Below are 26,732 nucleotides of genomic sequence, written 5' to 3'. Positions count from 1 at the left end.
AGCCTAGATCACAAAAATTACTCCCCAAACCACAGTACATAAAAAGCAAGGTAATTTGCAAATGTTTTGATGCTGAGTTGGACTGAAGTCCCAGAATAACCCCCAATCCACCTCTGGAAAGGACAGTTAACTCTGAGTGACTTACAAGAAGATATTTCAACAAGGTTAAGAACCAGAAGACAGTATTAACATCAGTTATGGATTAGCTCAAAAAGGACCAAATGGTGTCTAGGCGTTTAACTCTTTAAAAGCGCACTCCATAGCACTGCCTATTTTCAGGCTTACTACCATTTCCAGCTTTATACGGTTGTTGTTTTGTTTTTGTTTTTGTTTTTAAGAATAACTGAGCAAAAAAGCATGACTCTCCTGTTTTCCCCTGCCCAAGGCCAAAGTCGAGCTGTTTGAGCCGGGAGACCATAGCAAGATATCATGTATCACACACCCACCACTCCCACCCCCAACAAGAGACCCTTAATTGCGAGCAAAGTGCTTAAGAGGAAATAAGCCGCCTTTTGAAGGTGATCCTTGCAACTCTAAAGAGAAAAGTGACTGCAGTTACTGCCTGGCCAGGAAATAAGTTTTCTACATACGGCAATTAGCAAACAATACAGAAAAGAGTATAATGGAGCACTAATGGGTGGGGTGTGGATGATAGGTCCTAGAAGTCAGAAGGAGGAGGGGAAACGCCTGGTAGGCTTTAGATAGGCTAGTGAATAGAGGGGGGACATCTAGGAAGAGAGAATAGGAGCAAAGATGCTGAAGGGGCCCTGAGAGCTGGGGTATCTCAGAGAAAGATGGGACATTATAACGGAGAGTTCTTGATAGGAGAACTCTTAATTCCCAGCTACCCTCTGATAAAATTGCTTCTCTCCAGCCTTCACCATCTCAACAGAAGACATCAACATCTGGCTTAAGCCCAAGACTTAAGCATCCTCCCTGCTGCCTCGCTTTCCCTCCCACCATGCATCCAGCTCTCAGCTGGTCCTGTGGGTCTTGTGTTTCAGCTACATCTCAGATCTGCACCCACCACCTTAAAGCAAGGCCACGATCGTCTGTGATCTGAGTGCCTGCCATAGATACCTAACTTGTCTCCCTGTTTCTTGACATTTCTCTCAAAGATCCATTTTCCAAATAGCAGGCAGACTGATCTTTTAAGAATGTAAACGGAAGCCTGTCCATCCACAGCTTCACATCCTCCAATAGCTTCCCACTGGACTTAGGAAACCTTCAAACTCCTTTGCCATGACAGGTCATGACAAAACCCTCATGATCTGGCCTCTGCCTAGCTCTCTGATCTCCTCTGTACCACCCACCCCTGTGTTGACCCCTCTTGCAAACACTCCAGGCTTCTTTCCCTTCCTCAAATGTGCCACACTTTTTCCAACCTCAGGGCCTTTGCACACGCTGCTTCCCCTTTCGGGAACCCTCTTCCCCCAGATCTTTGCATGTCCGTTCCTTCTCATTCTTCAGATCTCTGCTTAAATGTCAAATCACCAGAGAGGCCTCCTTGACCATACTTATCTGCCAGGCACTTAGCCCACTGCCCCCACCCATCAGCCTCCACCCATCCTCATCCCCAGCCCCATCTGAGATCTTTTTAAGTTACCTCCCAATGAGAATCAGACCCTTTGTTATCTTTATCCATCCCTCTCTCACCAGTGCCTAGAACAGTGCCTGACACTCAATACAAATTTGTTGAAGGTATGAACCTTATTCACTCAAACTGCTCACAACAGACACTGTTTACTCTTTTCCTTGAAGAATGAACATGAGCTAATTTTTTTTTCCGTTTAATGCTGGACGTTAGCAGACTGTTCTTTCATCTGCGAACCTGTCATTGAACCATTGCCAAGTGTGTATGTGAGTGTGTGTTATGCTCCTGTAGGTGAATATAAATACATCACAGGCAGGGGATACTCTGGGGGAAAGGGCTCAAATGGCTCTGCCTTCCCAATGTTGCCCTTTTTCCCTCCCCTAAAACTTTGCAATGGCCTGTATGTGTCCCAAGCTTTTTTTTTTTTTTTTTTTTTTAAGGCTTAGAAAATCCTATACTTAGAAACTCCAGCAGAACTGAGATGTAGGACAATTAGCCTCCAGGCTACTGCTACCCACTGGGGGATCAGCTTCCTGCAAAGCTTCAAGGGCCAGCCCACTGCCCACCACATGGTCCTAGGGCCATGCAGCCATTCACTGCCGGGGCTCTCCACATGCCATGCCTTGGTCAGCGGCTTGCAAAGTGTCCGTGGTCAAATTCCCAGCAGAGCCGGGGCCCACCTTGGGGCCCACCTGCCAGCTCCATTCCCATCCCTGCCTCTTATCCTCCAGACCACCTTCGGCCACGGTCAAGAGGACTTCGGGGAAATGGCTGTGCGTGTGAGCCAGCTCAGCGAGTTCGGGTCCTCCGCATTGCTATTTTGTACTGGCCAAAGGAACAGAGGCAAATACACTTCTGAAAGAAATCATGATGATCTGGGAGAAAGTAGGAACTGATCTGTGGGCCTTTCAAAGGCTTCCCCTGGTAGGCGCCGGAGGCTCCCAAATTAGCAACCCCACAGCGCCCTCTGCTGGTTGTCAGCCTCTGCCGATCCCCTTCCTGGAGCTGGCAGGGCGTGATGATGGATGCCTTGCTCTCCAGGAACCAAAAAATTGGTATGAGCTCAGAACAGAATCAGTCGCGCAAGCGCATTTAATGGGTAAGATCAGTGCCCCAGAGAGAACAAAATCTTCCCCGGGGAAGGAGAGTGGTACCCCACACCCCACCACCATCATTCACAATTTCAGTTACCAAGTTCCCCCCCCCCATACTAAGGACAGGGGTGCCATGCAAAATATGCCAGCACAACTATTTTTAATAATGGCGGCTATTTGCAGCACAAAAGGGCCCTTGGCTGTGCCAAAAACTCCTTTAAATAGCGAGTCCCATTGGTCTATTCAAGTGCTGATTTACATACCGCGGAGAATGTAGAAACTTCACGTTGAATATCAAGTGTCTCTGTCAACCAAAAACCAGTTGGCAAGGAAGAAAACAGCGGATCTGAAAATGCGAATGTAACTCAAAGAATACAAAAACGATTTGATTTACCAAAGCGCGGTCATCCATCCCGGAGTTTTCAGGTATAAAAATATGGTATATCTGTACTAAAACTTTAAAGAGAACCAGAATAATCCCAGTCTGAGAATTCATTCTTAGCACAGAGCTCCTGCACTTGAAATCCCAAAATCAAAAGAAACGGCATGACCTGGCAGGCATCAACGAGTTTCTCTCTGGGTTTTCTCCTTAGTTCCGTAAATTTTATAATACCATGGGATTTGTGCACAACGAGAACGTGAGTTTAAGGCCAAGTTCTTTTCCCTTTTCCATGACAAGATGAGGACCCTGGTTGCAAAAGCGGGTGGAGCTTGGGATTTCTAGGAGAGATGGAATTTCACAGAATGGGGACATCATTGCCTGTGGCTCCAATGGGCTAGTGGTTCCTGGCAGAACTCTGATTGGTACAGAGAACAGAGCCTATTCCAGTAGCTGGTTAATCCTGAGGGTCTGAGGTTCCTACAAACAACAAATGTTTTTTGAACACCTACTATGTGCCATGCACTGTCCTAGGTGCCAGAATAGAACAGTGGAAAAAAAACAAATTCCTTGCCCTCTAGAGTTTACATTGTCCTGGGGGCCAGGGGGCAGGCAGTGGGGACAGACCACAAAGCACGTAAAGGAGTAAACTCTGCTGGAGGTCAGTTGATGGTAAGTGCTATGGAGGAAAGAAAAGCAGGGGCAGGGAGCCAGGAAAGCAAAGATGTCTGGGAACTGAACCCTGGGGTGCTTCAGTTAGGGGAGATGAGAAGGAACTGGCAAAGGAGACTGAAGAGGAGCAGCCAGAGAGAAGATCAGGAGAGCCTGGGATGCTCAAGAGAAGGGTATTGAGGAGGAGGAAGTGGGCAGCTGCGTCCAGTGCTGGTCGGATATGACCACAGTGAGCGCTGGGAGCTGGCGCTCGGATTTGCCACGAGGAGCCCGTGGGTGACCTTGCTGAAAGCCGCGGCGTGCAGTGATGGGGCCAGGAGTCTGATTGGCCTGAGCCCCAAAGAGAATGGAAGGAGGGGAGTTGCAGCCACAAGGACAGACAAAGGAGCCGAGGAGGTGGGCAGAAGGTGGTGGCCCTCATCCCACTGTTCCCCTGCTCTACCCTCCAGCCGATCAACCATCTTCGTGCGTCTCCACACCAACGGGAATCAGGAGCTGCAGTACCAGCCTGGGGACCACCTGGGCGTCTTCCCCGGCAACCACGAGGACCTCGTGAATGCCCTGATCGAGCGGCTGGAGGACGCACCCCCGGTCAACCAGCTGGTGAAGGTGGAGCTGCTAGAGGAGCGAAACACGGCTTTGGGTAACTATGGCTGGGCTACACCCAAGGGTGCTTCCCTTCTCCAGGGAGTCCCAAAGGCAGTGGGTATCTGGGGAAGAGGAGACTTGTCTTCTCAATCACCATTCCAGGTAGGAGAGGGGGTCTCTGTCACCCCCAGCTTATGAGACTGAAGACTCCTCCTTTCTCATGGTTAAATAACCTTGGCCCAACTGGCTAAGCAAATGAATGTCCATGAAGCCAGGACGCTGATGGTTCATCTTCGAGCCAAAGGGGCTTCTACCTTCCTTCATCAGCTAGACACTGATCTTAGCAGAGGCTACTCGTCTAACTTCCTTCATCACCCCTGCCTCACTGCCACCAAGTAAAGAGCAACTGGAGCCCGCCCACGCCTCCTCTTAGGATCCAAAGGCACCCTATAAAGCTCAGTGGTCCGTTGGGATTGAACCATATTTCTGACCAAATTAGATCAAGTCCCAACCTGTTTCAGGGACCATCCTTGACATTCCTATTAAATAACTTTCCAAGGTAAATGGGTCTCCGTGCTTCATCTCAGTAGCCGCAGGTGAGCTCAGAACTCAGGTACAAGGAACTGCAGTGACCATACATGGTAGCCCGGGCTACAGTGACACATCCCCTCTGCAAGGGAGTTAGGACACAAAGTCAGGGCAGAATGTGAAAACAGTTTGTAGCCAAAGCCTTATTGAAAATCCCTTAGGAAGGTACCACTTTAGAGAGACATACCTTCTCTTAATAAATCCAACCCAGACAGTTCTTTCTCCATGTTGGAACAGTACTTTTTATCTTGAAGTAGAGGCTTGTGTGTAGGGGCTGTACTGGAGTAAAGTAAATAGAAGCAGTATTGCATAGTAGTTAAAACATGGTCTGGAGCAATACTGTCTGACTTTATGCATTTGTGCTGTGTGACCTTGGGCAAATTCCTTAACCTTTCTGTGCTTCCATTTTTCTCAACTGCAAAATGGAGATAATAATAGCACCCACCACATAGGATTGTGATGAGGATTAAATGAGTTAATAATATCGATTGATTTTGGACAAGCTCCTTGCATACAGGAGGTGATCACAGGGTCCCCAGGACCCTGGGTATAGATGAGGGACATGGGAGGTGGACAGCCGAGGGGTTACTTGGCTCTGGGGCAGTCCGGCTCTCCAGACCCCATCCTCAGTCCCAGAAGCAGGTCTGGCCTCCCTAACTTGGACCTAAGCCCTCGGAGCCCAGACTCTCCTCCCCGACCCGTCTCTCACCTTCTCTGTGCCTCCACAGGGGTTATCAGTAACTGGACAGATGAGCATCGCCTCCCACCCTGCACCATCTTCCAGGCCTTCAAGTACTACTTGGATATCACCACGCCTCCAACGCCACTGCAGCTGCAGCAGTTTGCCTCTCTGGCCACCAGTGAGAAAGAGAAGCAGCGTCTGCTGGTCCTCAGCAAGGTGGGTCCCTGGCCACATACATACAACCTTACCTCCTCCTCCTTGGAGAATTGTATAGTTATTGCAACAGTTGTCCAGCAGATGGCAGTCTTGAGCGAGGGCTGCCATAGTCTAGTTTGCAGGTCACCACACTGGCTAGTCCATTTTGGCTAATCTTGCCCATCTCCCTTCCTTCTAACTAAGGTCTAACAGAACGAGAGAGCGACCCCGTTGAATCTCAGCGTTCTCTGGCTACAGTCGAAATTGCTGTTCTAACTCTTTTTCCTCCTGCCTTTGGAACCCTTGAGCCTCCATTAGTTCCATCAGAGCCCATGCTTAGAAGAAAAAGAACTTGAGAGAATCCCCCAGTGCCCTGTTTTAAAAATCAGCTTTTTCAGTGCTGAAGAGCTATAGGTATGACTTCAAGATAGAAGAGGCCTCTGATGGTAAGGTAAACCCAAAAGCACAGCTTCTACCGCCCTCGCTTAGACACAAAGCTGCAAAAAAAATCCTAGCTGGGGGGCTTCCCTGGTGGTGCAGTGGTTGAGAGTCCGCCTGCCGATGCAGGGGACACGGGTTCATGCCCCGGTCCGGGAGGATCCCACATGCCGCGGAGCAGCTGCGTCCGTGAGCCATGGCCGCTGAGCCTGCACGTCCGGAGCCTGTGCTCCGCAACGGGAGAGGCCACAGCAGTGAGAGGCCCGCGTACCGCAAAAAAAAAAAAAAAAAAAAAAAAAATCCTAGCTGGGAGGACCACTCAGATTTCTCCCAGTGGGATTCCTCCCCAGTAAGCAAGCCACCAGAAAATGATGGTTTCGCTTTCTTCTGCTGTGCAGGCGAGGGCATCAAATGGTGGCACAGGAAGTGCTGTTTTTAATTCAGGGAGTGCATCTTACTTAGAAATATGAAAATAAGCACCAGAAAAAAACACTTAAAAGAACTGTACGTGGTTACCTCTAGGGAGTTGGAGACCATTATCTTTAATCGTAAGTTTTGAAGAGTTATTTAACTTTTTAAACTCTGTACACACATAACTTTGATTTAAAATTTTAAGTAACGGAAGGGGGATAATCTGAAGAGGGAACAGAGCTTGCGCTCTTTGCACAGGATTATTTAAAGTAAAATTTGATGTAGCTGTATGTATTAATCCGCTTCTTCCAAAAAGCGCAAACTCCATTAAAAGAGCGAGGATTTTTTTTATTAGGGGAAACACCTGAGTGAGAGAAAATGGAAACAGAGTCAGATAAGACTGAGAGAACCATCAGACCTCAAAACAAGCCTGACCCCAAGTGAAGGAGAGGGCAGAAAGTTTGAATGGAAGCGTGTAGGATCAGATCCATGTCAGTTTTCAGGGGATGTCAGTTTCAGTGAGCAGCTGCTGGGGCTTTTGGTCAATTGAGCCCCAGCAGCTTGAAGTCAATGAGGCTGGGGGTCTAGAAAGCACATTCTCCAGAATGCCATACCCTATCAGTAGAGCAAGGATGGGTTTTAGGAACATGGGGAAAAGCTTGGTTATACAATGCACTGGTAATAGGCTTTACCCCTCCTTAAAATCTGAGCCTCCTATAAGCTAAGGGCAGCTTCTAAGATGTAGGAAAAATAACTCCAGAGCCCCAGAGAGTTCCTGTGCTCCCTAGTAACACCTGGGCTTTGCTGTCAACATGCCCCTGAACATGGTCCTCCACACCCCAACCTGTTCCTTCGGGGCTGTCTTTTACCATCTTGAGTGTGACCCATACGCTCCGAGGATACACCTCCAGCCTTGCAGACCCACAAATCACACGCCTGCAAGTCATGACTCCCTCCACAGGGCATTTCTCTTGACCTTCGCAAATGACAGGAGAGTCTAATACTAGGACCACAGGTTCTGGAGCCAGACTGCCTAGAACAGGGGTCGGCAAACTTTTTCTGTAGAAGGCCAGGTAGTAAATATTTTAGACTCATGCTCTATGTGTCTCTGTTGCAACCATTCAACTCTGCCATTGTAGCACGACAGCATAGACAATCCTTAAATGAGTGGGCGTGGCTGGGTTCCAATCAAACTTTATTTGTGGACACCAAAATTTGAATTTCATGTCATAGCCTAGGGTCATGAAATAGTATTGTTCTTTTGATTCCCCCCTCGTACCCCCAACCATTTAAACATGTAAAAACAACTCTTAGCTCACGGGCCGCACGAGCAGGTGGTGAGCCAGATCTGGTTTTCGGGCTGAAGTCTGCCACCACCTTGTAGCCCTTGACCTCTATATCCCTCAGTTTCCTCATCAATAAAATAGGGATAACAGTCAGACTTATAAGGTCCTTGCAAAAATGAAAACCTGGCCCAGGGTAATTCCTAGGCACGAGTTAACTGTTATTATTTGTTAATTTGCCTTCTTCCCTGGACCTCCTCAAGCGTTCCTTGGAAGTTTGCTCCAGGGTCCGGCTGTGAGTTCTTTTCTGCCCCTCTCCTTGGTGCAGGGTTTGCAGGAGTACGAGGAATGGAAATGGGGCAGGAACCCGAACATCGTGGAGGTGCTGGAGGAATTCCCATCCATCCAGATGCCCGCCACCCTGCTCCTGACCCAGCTGTCGCTGCTGCAACCTCGCTACTATTCCATCAGCTCCTCCCCGGACATGTACCCCGACGAGGTGCACCTCACCGTGGCCGTTGTCTCCTACCGCACCCGAGGTGGGCAGAGGCGCTGGGAGAGCCCCCAGGTCTGCGTTTCCCCCCCTCCAGGGGCCTCTGCACACCTGCCTAAGCTTCTGCCACGTCCCAAATCCTGGGGAGGTGACCCACCCCCCAAGACCAGGAAACTTGGAAAAGAAGTAGAGCAGCAAACCGTCCCCTTAGGCAGAGCCAGCTCTGTGCAGAATTAGGGAGGAAATGAGATGTGCATCTGGAGGCTCTCCAAAAGCCTGAGACCTCCTTCTACTCCCTTCCTCCCCTCATACCCCCAACGCAGCAGCTAGAACAAGCCACCACCACCCCTTCCCTCCGAGGGGGGAGCCCTCTGCTGCCTGATGTCCAGCTGGCTGTAGGTCAGCAGGATAACCTGACCTCTGCACCCGTGTTTTCCTCCTTGGTTATAGCAATTAAAATGCACGGTGCCTGGGAATTCCCAGGAGGTCCAGTGGCTAGGACTTGGTGCTCTCACTGCTGGGGCCCGGGTTCAATACCTGATTGGGGAACTAAGATCCTGCAAGCTGTGCAGTGTGGCCAAAAAAACACACAAACAAAGAAACAAACAAAAAACGCATGGTGCCTGAAAGAGCTCTGAGACCGCGGTCCTGACAGGCCACCGCGAGCACACCGATCAAGGCCCTTTCAGTGGGCACGATTGGAATACCAGCCACCCCTAACCACTAGTTTCACGGCCATGAGCCCACCCCAGCTTTACCATTTCCTCTTCCCCGTCAGAGGAAGGGATCTACACAGGGAACTCCAAGGCAGAAACTTGGTGTCGGGGCTGCGAGCCTTCTGCACTGGAGGATGGGGGGAAGCCGGGGACGGGGGAGCATGAGGGACAGTAAATGAGCCAGATCACCTCGGTTATCCTGTTAGATGGAGAAGGACCAATTCACCACGGCGTGTGCTCCTCCTGGCTCAACCGGATCCAGGCTGACGAAGTGGTACCCTGTTTCGTGAGAGGGTGAGTGGCACATGAAAAGAAGCAGCCATCCCAGATCTGCATCCTCATGTCCTGAGATGGGGCGGGTGGACCAGCCTGAAGGGTTCTAGAGAGATGGCTGAGTCCGATGGGATTGAGATCAACGCTCAGCATCGCTCCAAGCTGTTAAGGAAACAGGATTGTGGGGGCAGAGCAACATAGCAGAAGCTAAGCAAGTCCTCTAGTCAAGTTCAGGTCAGTGCATCAGATATTTATCAAGTGCATGTCCTGTGCTAGATGGGGCTACAGTAGACGACCAGGCAAAATGCAGTTTCAGCCTTCATGGAATTTGCAGACTAGTGAAACTTCTATCCACAGTCTGCTGGCCACCCCATGTGTTCCCAGTTTCTTAGAGACCGGGAAGATTTAATTCCCTTCCCTGTCAACCATCTTCCCCTTCCAAACTCAGTTTTAAAGGATATTTCTGCCCATAGCTAACAATACCGTATTGTGCTCTTTAAAGTGTGTTAAGAGGATAGGTTTCACGTTAAACACACTTTTAATCGGAGATGTATTACGGCCAGAGGTGTTAGTTTGTGTAAAAATCCCCTGGTCAATATGTGTTAAGTGTTCCTACCTCAATCAGTCAATCAAATAAAATAATATAGCTTTAAAAACATAAAAATAAAAAAATAAGGGATATGTCTGAGCTTAGGCCCACTGTAGTTACCTTCTTTATCAACTGATAACTTCCCTACCTAAACGGTGGGCTCGGCCAGCCATTTTTCTCAGCTGTTAAGGGTAGAATGGTCATGATATGGTCCACGTACCATCAGCATCAGAATCCCGTGGGGTGCTTCAAAAATGCCGAGTCCTGAGCCTAGACTTACCGCATTGCCCAGGAATCTACACCCTCTTTGAACATCCCCACATGATTCTTTTGTACATTGAAGTTTGCAACTCCCTGATTTGGGAAGATCTCATGGACGGTTAATTCAGTGGTTCTCAACCTGGGGTGATTTTGCCCCCCAGGGGCCCTTGGCAATGTCTGGGGAGATTTTTGGTTGTCACAGCTGGAGGGTGCTCCTGGCATCTAATAGATAGAGGCCTGGGTACTACTCAGCATCCTGCAATGCACAGGACAGCCCTCATCACCGAGAGGTATGCTGCCCCCACTGTCAGGAGTGCTGAGGCAGGGAAACTCTGGGTTAAATCAACCCCACACCCTTTGTGGCTTAGCTCAGCAATGGGGATAGTTGGGAAATGGAGTGATAGCCAGACCCTGAGGACCCAGATTAATGGGACCTCCCACCCTGATAAGGGCCGCCTGACCCCAGCTAAAGAGCTTTAAGCCCCGTTGTAGTTCTACCCAAGACGGCCATCTGGTTTACCTAAGACCCAATAGTTCTTGATCAGATTTGAGCTCAGCAAGGCTTCTGACTCTCTCTTCCTTGTCCAGAGCGCCCAGCTTCCACCTGCCCCGAAATCCCCAAGTGCCCTGTATCCTGGTCGGCCCGGGCACAGGCATTGCCCCTTTCCGAAGCTTCTGGCAGCAACGGCAATTCGATATCCAGCACAAAGGTGAGTCATGGTCTAGCAGGCACACGGTTTCTACCCCCTGGACCTGGGGAGGCCCACCTGTGTCCCAGCATCCCGGAGGCATGGTGATGTTTTCTCTGCTTTGTGTCACTACCCGGGGACGGAGGGGGAGCATAGTAGTGACCAGACCCATGGGTGAAGTTTACAGTGTAATTCAAAGGACCTGTCCAAACAAATCGTCCACACAGCTTGTTCCAAGGCCCGAATTCCATCCCCAGAAGACATTTCTTGGACTGTTAAGATAAGACCCCCATCTTAAAATGTAAGCAGCCCTAGAAGGGGTAAGCGTTAAGCCTTATCCAATGGCTGTGTGTTCACGGGATGGTTCCAAAGACTGTCATTCAGGAGCAGGGTTTGCTGTGTGAGAAACATAACAGATCAGCTTTGGGAGGAGAGAGAGAAAGAAACCCACATTTCTGACATGCATTTAACAGGGATTTACTGAGCATCTCATGAATGCCAAACACTATTGTAGGCACTAGAGGCGCAGCAATGAACAAGACAGAGAAACAATTTAAAAAAAAAACTTGCTCCGGTGGAACTGTCATTCTAGTGGAATAGCTAACATTTACAAAGTACAGTTGACCCTTGAACGACATGGGTTTGAACTGCATGGTCCACTTATACGCAAGCTTTTTTCATTAAATACATATGTATAGTACTACACCATCCGAGGCTGGTTGAGAATCCGCAGATGTGGAACCTTGGATACAGAGGACTCGCGGATACAGGGGGCCAACTATAGAGGACTCGAGCATCAGTGGATTTTGGTATCCAGGGCGGGTCCTGGAACTGATGCCCTAGGATACCGAGGGACAACTGTACTCACTGTGTACCAGGCACAGGTCTAATGTTTTCCATTTTCTTCTTACAATAACCCTATGAGGTTAGACGCTATTATTATTTCCATTTTGTACTTGGGGACACGGAGACATAGAAGTTATGTAAGTTCCTCAGCTTCACACAGAAGCTGGAATCTGAATCCAGGCAGTCTAGTTTCAGAGCTTGGGGGTTTAGCAGTACCCAGTGGTGGGGGCTTTCCCAGAGGAAAGACTGAGACCCAGAGAAGAGAGGTCTGCTGAAGTCTGAACACACTTCACCTACTCCCCTCAGCGTGTGCGCATGTGCGTGTGTGTGTGTGCGAGTACCTATGCCGCCTGCCCCAGGGTCCGTGCACCTCTACCCCTGTAGCACGTGGCACCCCTGGCACCACCAGCCACCCCCGAAATCAGGCATCAGAGCTGTCGGTGACAGGAGGTCTTCCCGGTCCCCAGGAATGAGTCCCTGCCCCATGGTCCTGGTCTTCGGGTGCCGGCAGTCCAAGATAGACCACATCTACAGGGAGGAGACCCTACAGGCCAAGAGCAAGGGGGTCTTCAGAGAACTGTACACAGCCTACTCCCGGGAGCCAGACAAACCAAAGGTAACCCCCAGCCTGTTCATGGCCCCCCCACCCCAGCCCAGCACACACACGCGCTCGTCCACCCATGCAAATCCCGTTCCCAGAAACCCCTCACCCTTTCTGCATTCCCCTCCGTGACATTGCTCTGAACTTCAGGAAGCCTGGAGCCTAAACATTTGACTTAAAATATTGAACAGCCCACGTTCTATGATGCCACTTCCATGAAATAGCCACAACAGCCAACTCCATAGAGACAGAAGAGCTGATGCGTGGTTGCCAGGGGCTGTGGGAAGGGGGGATGCGGAGGGTACGGGGTTCCTTCTGGGGGTGATGAAAAGGTGCTGGAACCAGGTAGAGGGGATGGTTGCACAGCACCGTGAATGTGCTTGGTGCCCCTGCGCTGTATTATACACTTGAAAACACGCATCTGTTTTATGTTATGTGTGTTTTATCACAATAGAAAGGATTTTAAAAATTAAACAGGGAATTCCCTGGCGGTTCAGTGGTTAGGACTCCGCACTCCCATTGCCGAGGGCCCAGGTTCAATCCCTGGTCGGGGAACTAAGATCCCACAAGGCATGTAGAGCAGCCAAAAAAAAAAAAAAAATTAAACAGCCCATGAGAGGCACTCCAAGTCAGAATGGGCACAGGCCGCAGGACTGGAGCATGCCCCTGCTGGATCTTGGGGTTCTCAACTGGACCCCCAGGGGTGTCCCAGGAAAGGAGCCAGGATAGCAGGGAGGGGGGCACTCAGAGGGTCTGGGCAGCAGCTACGTGACCTCTGGCATGGAAGTTCATCAGTGTTTCGGTAGCAGGTACAGCTGTTGAACGTACCAGCTGAATGTCGGGCTCGCCTGGGGGGAAGCTTCCTGGACAAACCAAATTCCCTGGAGGCTGCATTGTACACTCCTTGTGTCCACCTGACATTCTCTTAGCCCCCCTGTTATTCCAGCAATTCCTGCAGCAGCTGGCTTGGCCCAGGTGTAACCTGACAGCCCCTTCCTGACCCCCATTTCTTGCTGTCTGTCCTGGGGCTTCTCTGGCACCCCGGCATAGGACGCCTGCAGTACCAGCCCCGCACCTAGAAGTGTACGGGAGTTAACACCCCCTGGGTGACCACAGGCCATCGAAGAGAGGAGCGGGGAGACGATGCCCCCCTCTACACCCCTCCAGGGGATGGCTCTGGGGGGCGTGCTGCATGATTCCAAAGAGGGTTCTCAGCAGAGGTGAGCTCCAGAGTGGGGAGCAACTCGTCACACCCTCTGATCGGCTTTCCCTCCTCTCCTGCTTCACTCTTCCCAGTGCCCTGCGTCACTGCACAAAACATAGACCTGCACACGAGCCCCTGTGTCTGACTCGGCTCCTGGGGTAGTGGGGCCCGGGAGGGAGCTACACAGGATTGTCCTGCAGCCCAGCTCCTTCTCACTGGTCCCCCTTCTCCCTGCAGAAGTACGTGCAGGACATCCTACAGGAGCAGCTGGCAGAACCCGTGTACCGAGCCCTGAAGGAGCAAGGGGGCCACATTTACGTCTGCGGGGACGTCACCATGGCGGCCGATGTCCTCAAAGCCATGCAGCGCATCATGACCCAGCAGGGGAAGCTCTCGGTGGAGGACGCCGGCATGTTCATCAGCAGGCTGAGGGTGAGTGATGGGCCAGCTCCTGGAATTCCTTTTCTGGCATCCAGCTTCCTGTCTCCTCTTCCTCACCCTTCCTGTCTCAATGACTAGGGGACCCATGATGACATTCCTGCTCCCATTTTCTCATTTATGACTGGGGGTAGAGGATACAGGTGGTCCCAAACCATAGTTGAGAGAGAAGGAAGGATGGTGGGACATGCAGGTGTGTGTATTAAATATGGTAGGGAGCTATGATGTGTGAAAATAACAAGTGGGTGGACCACTGGGTAGCTAGATGGAAACCATCCTAACCCAACTTTTCCCGTCCCCAGAAACAAGCTGCAGCACTGCTCTGTGCAGTTGTGCAGGTTGGGCACTGCACAAAAAGGTTTGTCCAAGGTGGGCAAGTGGGGGATGAAAGCAACCCCATGCTTGGCTTCCCAAGCAGTGCACCTTGGGAGGAGGGTTGCCTTTTCCTAATTTGCACAAAGGCTAGTAGCAGCCCAGTAAGCAAAGTCCTAACTGTGGCCAACTGCCCCAAATAGAATAAACTGAGTCCCAGGCCTCCGCAGAGCTCCAGGGGTGATCCCATTCTTCTCCCTGCTTCCCTAAATGAGCAGCAATCAAACATGTTTGCAGAAGAAGCCCTTGCTCTAATTCTGATAATAAACCCTACTAGGTTAAAAACAACAACAACAACTTTCTGGTAGAAATGCCAGAGCTCCAAGGAGAGCTGCAGAGCCCTCACCACTCTGTCTCTTTGGTATGAGTCTTGAGAGACGCTTTCATAGATTCTGCAAAACTCTACAGAATGAGGTTGAAAACCACCCCAACTTAAAATGAATCCACTCTACAGATGGGCAACTTTCTTCAAAACCTTTGGGACCAAGGATGCCAGAACTTAACTCTTCTGCATGCGTGTTCCCCAACCACTGCCTCTCCTCAGCAGGGAGGTACCTTTTCCCCTTGTTTAATGCTCAGCGACACTGCCCTCTGGGATAGTCTTAATGCCCATCCCTCAGTCCTGCCTCAGGAGCTCCAATGGCTCCAGAAACTCCCAGATGCCACAAGTTCATCCTCACTCGTGCTGTTTCTTGAGTTGTCTTTTTTGTTTGTCTGTTTCTGGGAAAGGCTGAGCTAAGATGCTCGCCGTCAGAAGAACTCCTCTGTTCAGAGAAGTCTCCACTTTGCCAACCGTGGTATTCCCTGAGTGCTAAGTGGGCACTTTGTCTTTTCTCCCATCTCTGCTGGTCTCTACAGGCTGTGATGTTTACACTAAACCCAGCCATGCCCAGATCTGAACTTGCAGGAACAAGGAGGAGGGAGGAAAGGGGGAAATGGAGAAGTTTCCACTGGACCCCCTCAGCTCTTCTATCCTGAGAATCCACAAAGCAGCAGCATGGTTCTGGATGGGAACAAAAGGGTTCTTTGCCAACTGGGCTTAGAGGCCCTGCGCCCTAGAAGGCAGAGGGTCTTGCTGAAACAGAGTCTTGGAGACCAAAGGGGTCTCTGGGGGCCCTGCGTTACACCTCGTTTCTTTTTTCTTTCTTTCTTTTTCTGGCCGTGCCGCAGGGCTTGCAGGATCTCTTAGTCCCCCAACCAGGGATTGAACCCAGGGCTACGGCAGTTAAAGCACCGAGCCCTAACCACTGGACCACGAGGGAACTCCCTACACCTCGTTTCTTAAGGAACCGTCTTCTCTAGGAATATTCCATTCCAGGGTATCAACGTGTCTGCCCTTCTCCGTGCCCTTGGCTGGCATTTGAGGTCTGTTTCCTGGTTGTTTCTGTCCCCTAGGATGACAACCGGTACCATGAGGATATTTTCGGGGTCACCCTGCGCACATATGAAGTGACCAACCGCCTTAGATCTGAATCCATTGCCTTCATTGAGGAGAGCAAAAAGGGCACTGATGAGTAAGCTGTCTCCACCCCATGGGCGGGGTGGGCAGAGCCCTGACAAGCAGGGATGTCTGATTTCATTGACCATGGCTTTCCCACAGTGAGGTCCCCAGACCAGCAGCATAAGCACTTCCTGGGAACGTGTTAGAAATGCAGATTCCCAGGCCGCCCCAGCCCTGATGAATCTGAAGCTCTGGGGTCAGGGCACCGAATGGTTTGTGTTTTTATGACCCCTGGAGGGGATTCTGAGTTCCCCTCAAGTGTGGGGACCCCAGCTTTGGATGTTAACTTCCGCCGGGGTGCCCCCAGTTGAGTGATGGCTCTCACCACTGCAAAACTTGTATTCCTATTCACTGTTCCTAGCATTTACACCACCTCCCTCACCCACAGAGCGCCGCTAGCATTCTCACTGACACAAATTCCGATTGATATTAATTTGACAATTCCACTTGTCCTCTAGAAATTGCTGGAAATGGTCTGAGGTACCACAAAACTGGGACTGAGTCTCACTATTTTAACCTTACATTAATGCCATGACATGTCACCCTTGATTGTGATCTCACTCCCCCCATTCTCTGCCACAGAGCACCTCGAAACCACCACCGTGTGCCCCTTAAATTAGGTGGGAATTCAGCTGCTTCGTTTTCAGTAGCCTAGGGCACACACACTCCATTTCTTAAGCATCCCCATTTTTTTTCCCCTTACGACAACACAGCGGTCTCGGAAACATACTTTGGTGTCCAGCAGGCTGACATTATTGCCTCGAAGATCACATCTCGTCCTGGTTTGTTGTGTGGGTGAGCAAGCGTTCATTCATCTGTTCATTCATTCATTCATTCACTCAAGATGAGCCAGGTCCTGTCCAAGGCACTGGGGCTGACGAGGAAGTGAAAGAGACAAAGCCCAGATCTCAGGTGCTTTTCTCTGGGTCTGTGTAAGGAAACAGAGCAGCCTTTGCTCCTCTGGCACTAACTCCCTCCCCACTTCTCCTCCTACAGGGTCTTCAGCTCCTAACTGGACCCTCTTGCCCAGGTGGATGGCAGGGTGACCACACCACTGCACTCGGCCAGGATGGCTGCAGGTTTTGTAAGCACGGACACTGCTGAACCTTTCCTTGGGGCCCGCACATGGCCCCCGCTCTGCCTCTTGTCCTGTCTCACCTCTCAGTGGTTTCCTGGCCCTCTTGGGTTTTCTCCTTGAGTTTTCCTGCTGCAGTGCAATGCCTTCATAATCCGCAGTGGCTCTTACAAAACTGTATCCCTCTCTCTCTCTTTCTGACAAGGGCAAATCACCAGTGCATGAAACCACTGGAACATGGCTGTGGTTCGTGTTAGGGTGTTTTCTGGGGTTTGCCCTGGAGAGGCTGCAGGGACCAGACGGAGGAGTTTTTTGAGCTAGTCCCTCAGCCGTTCAAATGCCCCTTGTCCTTTTCTATGATGACGTTCTGGTTGTGTATGTGTGAGCGTGTGTTGGGCCTGGGTCTCCCTCCGTCCTCTTGCTCATGCAGGCATGTCGCCTGCAGACCCTCAGTGCCAAGAAATGTGCCCCAGCCCCTACTGGGGCCTCACACATCCATAATTAAGGGTCTGTGCTAGCACGCCTGAAACGCTTGGAAGCATCCTAACTGTCCTGGTTATATAGGGTCAGGGCACGGAGATGGGGTGTGATGATCAAGGGGGAAATCTCCAATGAAAGGGGAAATCACTGAATTAGATGCATTTAGATGCTGGCCCCAGTTAGTGGAGCCCTTACTGGGAAATTAACCCATCTGATGGATTGGGCAAACCTGCTCCCCAACCCCACGCACCCCAGGATCCAATCAGGATCGCCTGATTTGGCACTCCCACCCATAAGACCAGAAGTAATGTTGTCCAAGGGAATGAGCTGGAAATAAGAATCTTCCCGTCTTTGCCACTGGCTAACTTTGGACAACATCACTTGTCCTTAGTTTCCACTAACTGTAATGTTATGAAGCCAAAAAGTATGAATGGATCAAACTTTAAAGTTGTGTAGATTGAAAACGGTATCAAGGAAGAATATCACTGTTATTTTTTTATTCCCCCAAATGGGGCTTACTGCTTCACCCCTGGGGATAAAGTAATGGAAGCCGCTGAAAGCAGATTAGGTTGGGGAGGGACTCCGTCATGAGGTATCTCACGGCTTCCTCTACAGGACCCCAGCCAGGGTGCGGAGTACCTGCCTTCGTGCATTTTGTCTTCTAAAAGGGATCCCCCCAATTTTTAACCTGATAAGATAATTCTGACAAATAAATTATCCTCAACTCAGATCAAAAACAGGCAGGAAAGTCTTTGGTAGGAATCAGGGCAGGTACAGTTTCTCCCAGGCAGACCTGAGAGAGTTCGTCTTCTCAGAGGCAATGGGGTGGAAGGGTCCCTTTCTACACTTAAGTGCTAAAAATCAATGGTGAGCAGCGCCCAGAGGGAGCAAAGAAGTTCCACTGACCCCCCCAGGAACCGCCTTCCCGGTGTTGAAAGGCAATCAGCCAGTTCTGATCTTCCGTCTTGTTTCGTTTTGTCTTGTCTGATGGAAAGACAGCTTTTTCTTTCTGTACAGCACACGGGCATTTCTTTCTTGATGCTCAGTTTGGAGGCCTGCCAAAGGGAGAGAGCCCTGGCTCTCTCTGGAAGGGCCTTAGATAGGGGGTGCCAAAGAGGTGTCCCCAGGAGGGGACAACCTTAGAGACTCTGAAAGACAAAGGGCAAACTCTATGTCGCCTCTTTCCACCCTTCCCGGCAGCCCCTGCTGGCATCGCATCCCTGGCACTCGGAGTTTGCCTTCATGCCAGTTATGATTTCCCCGCCTGCCTGCCTTTGATCCTGTTTCCTCCATGGAGTCAGGCTTCCATGGCACAGAGACCAAGCCCTTGGCATGCTTGGCCGACCCTCTCTGACCAGGAGGGAAGCCCATTCTAAACCCTTTCTTTCCTGCAAACATGATTCTGGCCAGTAGCTCTCCTCCCAGAGGCTTCCTTTCCAACCCTTTGAGCCTTTTGGAGATACCCTCCTCAGATGTCACTAGCTCCCCAGGGACTGAACCACTGTGTCCAACCTCCACCATAGAGGGATTAATCAGTGCTCCCCTTTCCAAATCAAGCTTTATGCATGAATGCTTTTGCATCGCCAAATAAATACTTACGAGCACTTATTCCATGCCAGCCACCTTCTTCATATAGCCCTGCCCTTCTAGTAGCAGGCAGACAGAGAAAAATAGCATCTTGCTTTATCAGGGAGTCTAAAGAAATGATTATATCACCAGGATTCATCTTTCTTCCCGAGAATGATTATTTTGTGTTTTTTTAAGTAAACACCTTTCAACCCTCAACAGAAGCTGCTTCATAACTCCTGGCTGGAGGACAGGAGATTGGTCTGATGTGTTTCTCTCATTTGCCAGAATCTCTGATACCAAAAGCCTCGCTGTAATGAACCTATCAAGAGGCAGAGGGAGCGGAGCCCTGATTTCAGGTTCAGCTCTGATCCGGGGTGGCTAAATGCTGCCCTCTTGTGGTGGTTTGTAGTTCAGTCCCAGTAGCCTGCCAATTTTGGTGTAACAGTAGGTGAACAAAAATAGGGTTGCCTGGGCACTTGGGGGGATCGCCTTAGTTGCAGGCCTCTTATTTCTCTTGCGCTCTCTTGAATTGGTCAGCAGTAGCTCCAACTCCGCTTAACAAAGGTGAGTTTGGCCAGGAGGGATGAGACATTCCCTGCCACAGGAAAGCTGGAACAGTCATGTTCTCCTATTGTCACTGTGAATTCTGTTCCTGTACCTTGTGTTGCAAAAGAAGCAGAAGTCGTTAAACTCCCTGAGAGGATACAGGTTTTCCCTTGGTTTCTATGGCGTGAGACAGCCAGGTATCTTTGCTTTGGGGGAATGCTTCAGACCCACCAAAATGGAGTTTTAGAAGCAGACTTGAGTCCAAATGCTTACTCTGCCCCTGTTTCTGTAGACAGCTGTGAGCTGGTGACCTAACCTTTCTGAGCCTACACATCTACCTGTATCACAAGGTGGATTAAATGAGATAATGCCCATAAAATGTCCAGTTACAGTTCCTGGCCCATTATAAACTATCAAATTTTGTTTCACTTAATCTATATCATTTCTTGCCTCTCCAGTATGCAGAAGGCACCGTGGAGTGTACAGAGCAAAACACGTTTCCTCTCTTATAGAAGGTTAGGATCTGGGATGCAGAGCTACAATTCTTAGAATCTACATGCAGGTCTGGGGTTTGAGCAATCGGTGGAATTCCACCAGCAGGTTTGGGGAAAGGAGATTGCCAGGATGTAGGAAGAGAGAGGGGAAAGACACAGACAGGGAGCATGCAGGGTAAATTGGGGCTGGCTTCAGACATGGCCCAGCTTTGGAAGGCTGCGGAAGGTAGGGGTACACTGCGGAGATAGGCAGGGAACAGACAGAATTTTGTCAAGGGATTTTGACTTTATTTGGTAGGCAACACGGAGTCCTTAGGAGTGCTTTTAAAAGGGGAAAATAAGGTGATTTGGGTTATGCTTGGAAAAGAATGTTCTGGCTACAGCACAGAGCCTGGATGGCTGACCTGTTGAACTATTGGTTGGTTATTGCAGAAACCCAAGGCTTGAATGAGGGAAAGGGCAGATGTAGGGATAAAGACATTCCGGGGGTTGAATTACCAGGACCTGGACTCCGACCTGTTGTGGAGGATGAGAACAAAGGGAGAGTCAAGAGTGTTGCCTCTAGGCTGAGAAATGGGTCTCAGGAGAAAAAAAACAGGCTCCAAGTAAAGCTGAGTTTTCAGAACTGACATGATAGCCAGCTTCTCCCCGAGTCAACAGGGTGGGTCCTTCCAAGGTCCAGCCACGCCTAGATGGGCAGAAAGAGAACTGACCCCGGGCCAATAGACATCGGCCTTAGAACACGGGATTTTCTTGCCAAACACACTCTCAGCAGCCCCCTGCTTTGGGCTTCCAAAAGGAGGTCAGGTTTTGCCCTAAGTCAGGTTTGCCACAGGTGAGATTCTCTGACCCAGATCATGGTGCAAACGGCTCCTGCCAGAGTGGGCAAGCTGATGTCTGGACCCCCTTACCACTACAGCACTGGCCCTTTTAATTCATGCCATTAGGGAAAGCATGGACTTAAGATTTTAAGCCGGCCATGTTTCCTTGTATATTTCCATCGCCCCTGCCCCCGATCTCCAGCATGGCACTGTGCCCACCTTACCCTCAAAGTCTTCTGTCTGAATCGGCACGTTAATCTGAGACTGCCTGCCGGTGACAAGGAAAAAGAAATATTAATCTGGGCTTCCCTTGGGACCTGCCCACACTCCCTGTCTTCTGCCAGCCCTCTCCTGCATCCAAATGTGCCATTCGGCTCAAGAATTACAGGCCAAGAGCTGGGATGGAGGATAAAGGATCTGAGAGGCTGAGGGAGTGACCGTGCCCCCCAGGGACTCAACACAGATGGTCCCCACACACGTGAATTTGGCCTTTGGGGACTAACGCCAGCCTGGCCTCTCCTCTTCCACAGCCACCCCAACTTTGGTCCACCTGCCGGTCCCCGCCTGGTGGCACAGACACAGTGATATGTCTCAGATGCAAAGACCCACGTAAACTTTCACGCCAGGAAAGCAGGGGCTGTTTGGGGGTGTGGGTGGGGTCTGTTCTCTATTAATACTTGTCAGAGCCGCATGCAGGGGAGGTGATCGGGAGTAAATACGCCTCGGTACGTTTCTGAGTTTGTTGTGTCCTTGAACGTCTGAACGGTCTGAGCAAGCGGGGCATGCGTGTCTGGTCCAGAGCAGAGCCCGTTCTTAAAGCAAGTGGCCCTGACAGGCAGGAACAGATCTGCCTGAAGATGCATGTTTCCATAGTTTTCTAGAAAGTGACGCCAGGACATCAAAGTGCCCAGACTCGGCTCCTAGGAGACTCTGGTCCAGGGTCCGTCAACCTCAGCACTGTTGGCATTTGGGGCTGGGGAATTCTTTGTGGTGAGGGCTGTCCTGGGCATTGTAGGGTGTTGAGTGGCACCCCTGGCCTCCAGCTACTAGATGTCAGTAGCAGTCCCACCCCACCCTCACAAGTCGTGACAACCAACTATGTCTCGGACGTTGCCAGATGTCCCCTGGGGGCAACAGAATCTCTACCGGTCGCCCCAGGCCTTCTCACCATCCACCTCCTGGAATAGGCAGAGCATTTCTCAGCCCGATGGTTTTCTCTCCATTGTCTGCCGCCAAGAACTTGGAGGATTTCAAAAGGGAATGAAAAAGTGTGGTTCTGCCAACTCCTGCCCAAGACGGAAGGATGACAGCGCCGATTGCATAAGCTACTGTGCCCTTGGCATCCAGTTCTGATGGAGACCCGCGGAGGCCCAGCGCCCTCCCGTGCCCCTCCACCCCATCTCCACCCTGTTTTCCGTGTTGTCGTGTCATCGTTGTGATCGTAAGACCCACTCCGGGCTCAGCAGTGGTTACCTGGGGGGCGCAGGGTGCGGGGAGGGCGTCGCCCTGTGTTGCTGCACCAGTGGTGGTGGGTTTCCGTTCCTTCCGGGGCTGGGGAGCCAGGGAGGTGGGCCAAGCCGGTGTCACCTGTCACTGAACGCGCTGCCAGAAGCTCGGACCTCCCCCTACCTCTGAGCTCTCAATGCTGCTAATCTCCGCCAAGTGTCCCATGCGCTCCAGCACCTTCTCGAAGGACTGACACCCGCCCCATGCTCTCTGCGAGGTTGTCCAGGCTGTGCTCGCCGCATGCTCTTCTGTATAATTCTTATCTTCTAATTTGATGGAATTCAACAAAAGTCTATTTATGCCTGTTTGCATCATGGTCAAAATATTAAAAAGTGGACTTGACTCGACTGACCGTGGTCTTTTGTTTGATTTGCTTGGAATTTCTCTTGTCTTTGCCCACTGCAGTGGGCCGGGTACCAGGAAGCCCAGTCTGAGACAGAGGCAGCAGGAGGCTGAACGGGGGGCGGAGGGGCGCTCTTGGGAAGGCGGGAGGGGAAGCCTGAGCTGCAATGTTGTCTCAACAGAAACTTCAGCCAACGCTGCAGGGAATTCTGAAAATGGCCTTTCAGAGCTGTCCCGATTTGGGACAAGAAGCCCTCGCTCCCTGCAACAGAAGCCAAGCCCCAAGGGCATGAGGGCATTTCCAGCATCCAGAGGAAGACCTGTTGACTCCTGACATGGATCTGGAGGGTACTTCTCAGCAGCCTGTCCACCCTCCTCCCTGACACCTCTGCCCCCATCACAGCTGCATCCCTAGAAAGGACCCCCAAAGAGACGGAACCACCTTCTCCCTCAGCCCTTCTTCCCTGTACGACAACCCTGAGACCCTGAACCTCGTTCCTGACTGGCTACAGACCCAGTTCCAAAAGCCCTAAAAGGACAGACGAAGAGGAACCGACCCCAAATACCCTGACAGAGTGGCCACTATAAAAGGATCGAGTGGGGCGGTGGGCTTTATCCTGCCCTTCTGGGCCTGGCCATTTAGACGCTGGGGCATTCTGACCTTCACACCTATTTCCTGGTCAGAAAGCACAAAACATTCGATAGTCAACCTTCTAAATGACAGAGTTATTTATCCAACAGCAAACACATGGTTCCTGGACACCTCTGCCCCATCCCTGAGCCTCAGGCCCGAGTTCAAACATGAGCTGCAGATCAGAGAGGAAGCAGGGATGCTTCAGCACCTGGACCCACGCTCTCCTGCAAAAATGAATGAAAACAATGGCTCACAGTCATCAAATGCCAATCTTTACAAAAATACTTTGACACGTTACCATTGCTCTCCTCAATTTAAAACCTGGGAAACGAAGGCGAAAGCAGGTCAGCAAGTCAACATAGCCAGTAAATGTTAGATGTGGAGTTTGAGTCCAGACTGTCCGGCTCTAGAATCTGAATTTTTAACCACCACCTTGTTGTGGACCCAAAAAAAAAAAAAAATGTCGTCTGCCATTTCAGTAAACAAAGAATGTTCCCTGCCATTCTGGTAAACAACTCATGTTGCCTGCCATCAAGCCATCGGCCTCTGCAGCCCACCCCTCCCCCATGGCATACCTGGAAGGGGAGTCCGGATGGAGGAAAACAAGATGCTGGCCCTGAGAGTTAAGATGTAAATCCAAGGAATAATTTCCATAAGACCAGACTGTTACATCTTCCCATACATAGAAAAGCACTAAAACCATTAACTTGAGATAGCTGGAGGTTTGTGTGTGTGTGTGACTAGCAGTAATCTTTTGATATTTGACTACATGTTTGTTTGGGTTTTTTTCAGCAAAAACGCCTATATATCCTGGCTCCTCCCTTACTTCTTTGGAACAGTTCCTCAGAGCTATCCGAGAGGTGCCTTCCCGGGCTAGAGTGCTCAGTAAGGTTCCACATAAAACATAATTCTCAACTTTTAGGTTGTGCATTTTTCTCCAGTCGACACAGTGCTGCTGCTAAGAGACCGTCACAATTCGAATCCTGGCTCCTCTACTTCCTAGCTGTGCAACTTCGGATAAGTTGCCTAACCTCTCTGTACCTTCACTTCTTCACTGTAAAATAGGCTGTGATCATTTTGACTTCATTGCATTGCGATAGGATTAAATGAGTTAATATAGGCAACACACATATAACATGATGGAACGGAATGGAATGGAATGGAATAGAATAGGATAGAATCGAAGAGTCCTATACACAAGTAAACTAAGGCTCTAGCTCTGGTTCCTTCCAACTTTCTCAGCCCTTTTCTCTTACTGAAGCTCAAACAGCCCCATCTTGATGCCATTTGTCATTTGATACTTAGGCACTGCGTTTCCCAGACCACCTGCCATCACAGGGGCCACTGGTTTTAAAAGCCAGGTCCTGGCCTCTCCCCACACCTGCTCATTAGCGCTCGCTGGGGATAAGGTCTGACACCGCCCACGTTTTTAACCAGCTCCCTGACGTGATTCATACACACACTGGAGTTTTGACAAGCCCAGCCTCAAAGGTGGCTGGGGACAATTTAACATTTATATGCATCCCGAATGGGGTGGCTTCTGTTGCCTGGCAACCAGGTGAAAAAAATCCAAGTTTACACCAAAACAGAACCTTCCCAACCACAAATCAAAAAGGAGAAGGGGATGGAAAACAAGTAGGGGAGGAGGGAAAAAGGATTTCTGAATCACTGCAGATCATTACAGAATATGGGCTTTGCAGTCAGTTAAATAGTAAAAATGTACTTCTTATTTTTTTCATTGTACCCTTGGCAAAATCGCCAAGGAAGCAAAAACAGGGAAAGTATTTACAATCGATATAGAGCTTAACCCACATCAGTAAAAGGAAATCACTTTCGCAATAGCCTCTTGAGGAAAATAAGATTAAGTTAATCAAATAGCAGAAGATTAAAACCAAAGTAATTAGTAAAGTGATTTTTTTTTAAGTCTCAAATCTTTTGTATTACTAGACCTGGGGACAGGGTGGGAGGACAGGGGTGGGTGGTCTCCTGGCTTCTCGGCATCTTGGTTTTGTCAGCTGGAACTCAGAGTCGAGGTTGGAAGTTGATATTGGAAGCCCCACTCTCTCCTCACTAATTTACTGTTTCCAAGAATTTTGAGATCTTCGAGGGTGATGAGCCCCACATCTCATAAGGATGTGTTGGGGAAAAGAAGCTATTAAATGCGAGAAAGCCTCTGAGACAGACTGTCAACTCAAGGTGTAGTATCTGTGGCATTAATTAAACATTACGCAGTGAGTAATTGAATCACTTTCATTTTGAAGGCTTTAAAGAGTCGCTAATGGAAATGCAGTTATTAGCAGAAAAGCCTCCAGCAAAATCGGCAGGAAGAGAGACACCTGTTTCATGTTCCTCCAAGCTGGTGCTAATAGCATCGCCTTCCTTGAAAAGCACACACTGCCCCCAGATTGCCTTTCCAGAAACATCTCACCTTCGCTCAAAGGCATTCGGGGCCACCAGGGACCAGAGGGGGAAGACCAACCCCTCCGGCCAACACTCAGTGCCCGCTCTGGCCACAAGCAGCCTTTGGGTTTCTGTTTCGGCCACTGCTCCACGCAAAGCTTCACTGATTCGCCCCAAGGTCTCTAAACACAGCTTTTATTTTCCTTCTGGCTGGCCTTTGCCTCCGGCATACCCCCTACCTAGAAAGCCCACTTTGCCCTCTCACCTCTGCGGATCCCACCTCTGTTGCTGAGAGCTGGACTCAAGCACTGCCCTTTCAGGGAAGCCCTCCTCTACCCACCAACTATACTTCCTGCCTGTACCAATCGCTTGGCATCATGGAGGTACTGCTTTGCAATTGTGTGTGTGTGTGTGTGTGTGTGTGTGTGTGTGCATTTTACCTGCTTCTATGTAACTGTTAACCTATTGCCACAATAATGCTGAGTAACAAACAGTTACAAAATCTCCCTGGCATACTGCTTTATTGCTGCAGAGGTTGGAGTCATGCTGCTATGAGCCAAGCAATTCAAATAGCCTCTACAAGCTGGGAAAGGCCAAGAACTGATTTTCACCCGGGGCCTCCAGAAGGAACACAGCTCTCCTGATGTCTTGATCTTAGCCTCGTAAGACCCATTTGAGACTTCTGACATCCAGAGCCATAAGATCATACATTTATGTTGTTTTAAGCCCCTAAATTGTGGTAATCTGTTATGGCAGCAATAGAAAAGTAAAGTCTGTATTTAATCTGTGTTGATTTCTTATTGCTGCTGCTCTAGGGAAGAATCCATTTCCTTATGTTTTCCACCTTTTAGACGCTGCCCACATTTCTTGGCTTATGGCCCAGCATCACTCCAACCTCTGTATCCATCGTCACATCCCCTCTCTCTGACCTTGACTCTCCTGTTTCCCTCTTATAAGA

General features: G+C 50.1%; 1 protein-coding gene across 1 annotated transcript in view; it reads left to right on the top strand.

Moving 5' to 3' along the window:
- Positions 1–17,399, top strand: part of NOS1 (nitric oxide synthase 1) — a 50,581-nt gene extending 33,182 nt beyond the window's left edge. Inside the window, exons 16-24 of the mRNA XM_049697945.1 lie at positions 4,189–4,382; positions 5,644–5,813; positions 8,253–8,463; positions 9,340–9,427; positions 10,845–10,966; positions 12,259–12,407; positions 13,834–14,028; positions 15,802–15,920; positions 16,904–17,399. Coding sequence (XP_049553902.1) covers positions 4,189–4,382; positions 5,644–5,813; positions 8,253–8,463; positions 9,340–9,427; positions 10,845–10,966; positions 12,259–12,407; positions 13,834–14,028; positions 15,802–15,920; positions 16,904–16,919 — 1,264 coding nt within the window. The 3' untranslated portion in view covers positions 16,920–17,399. The remainder of the gene's footprint in view (positions 1–4,188; positions 4,383–5,643; positions 5,814–8,252; positions 8,464–9,339; positions 9,428–10,844; positions 10,967–12,258; positions 12,408–13,833; positions 14,029–15,801; positions 15,921–16,903) is intronic.
- The last annotated feature ends 9,333 nt before the right edge of the window (positions 17,400–26,732 follow it).

The sequence above is a fragment of the Orcinus orca genome, chromosome 15, assembly GCF_937001465.1.
Source record: "Orcinus orca chromosome 15, mOrcOrc1.1, whole genome shotgun sequence".
Lineage (NCBI taxonomy): Eukaryota > Metazoa > Chordata > Mammalia > Artiodactyla > Delphinidae > Orcinus > Orcinus orca.
The sequence above is the reverse complement of the archived record's forward strand: the minus strand, read 5'-3'. Positions and strand labels throughout refer to the sequence as shown.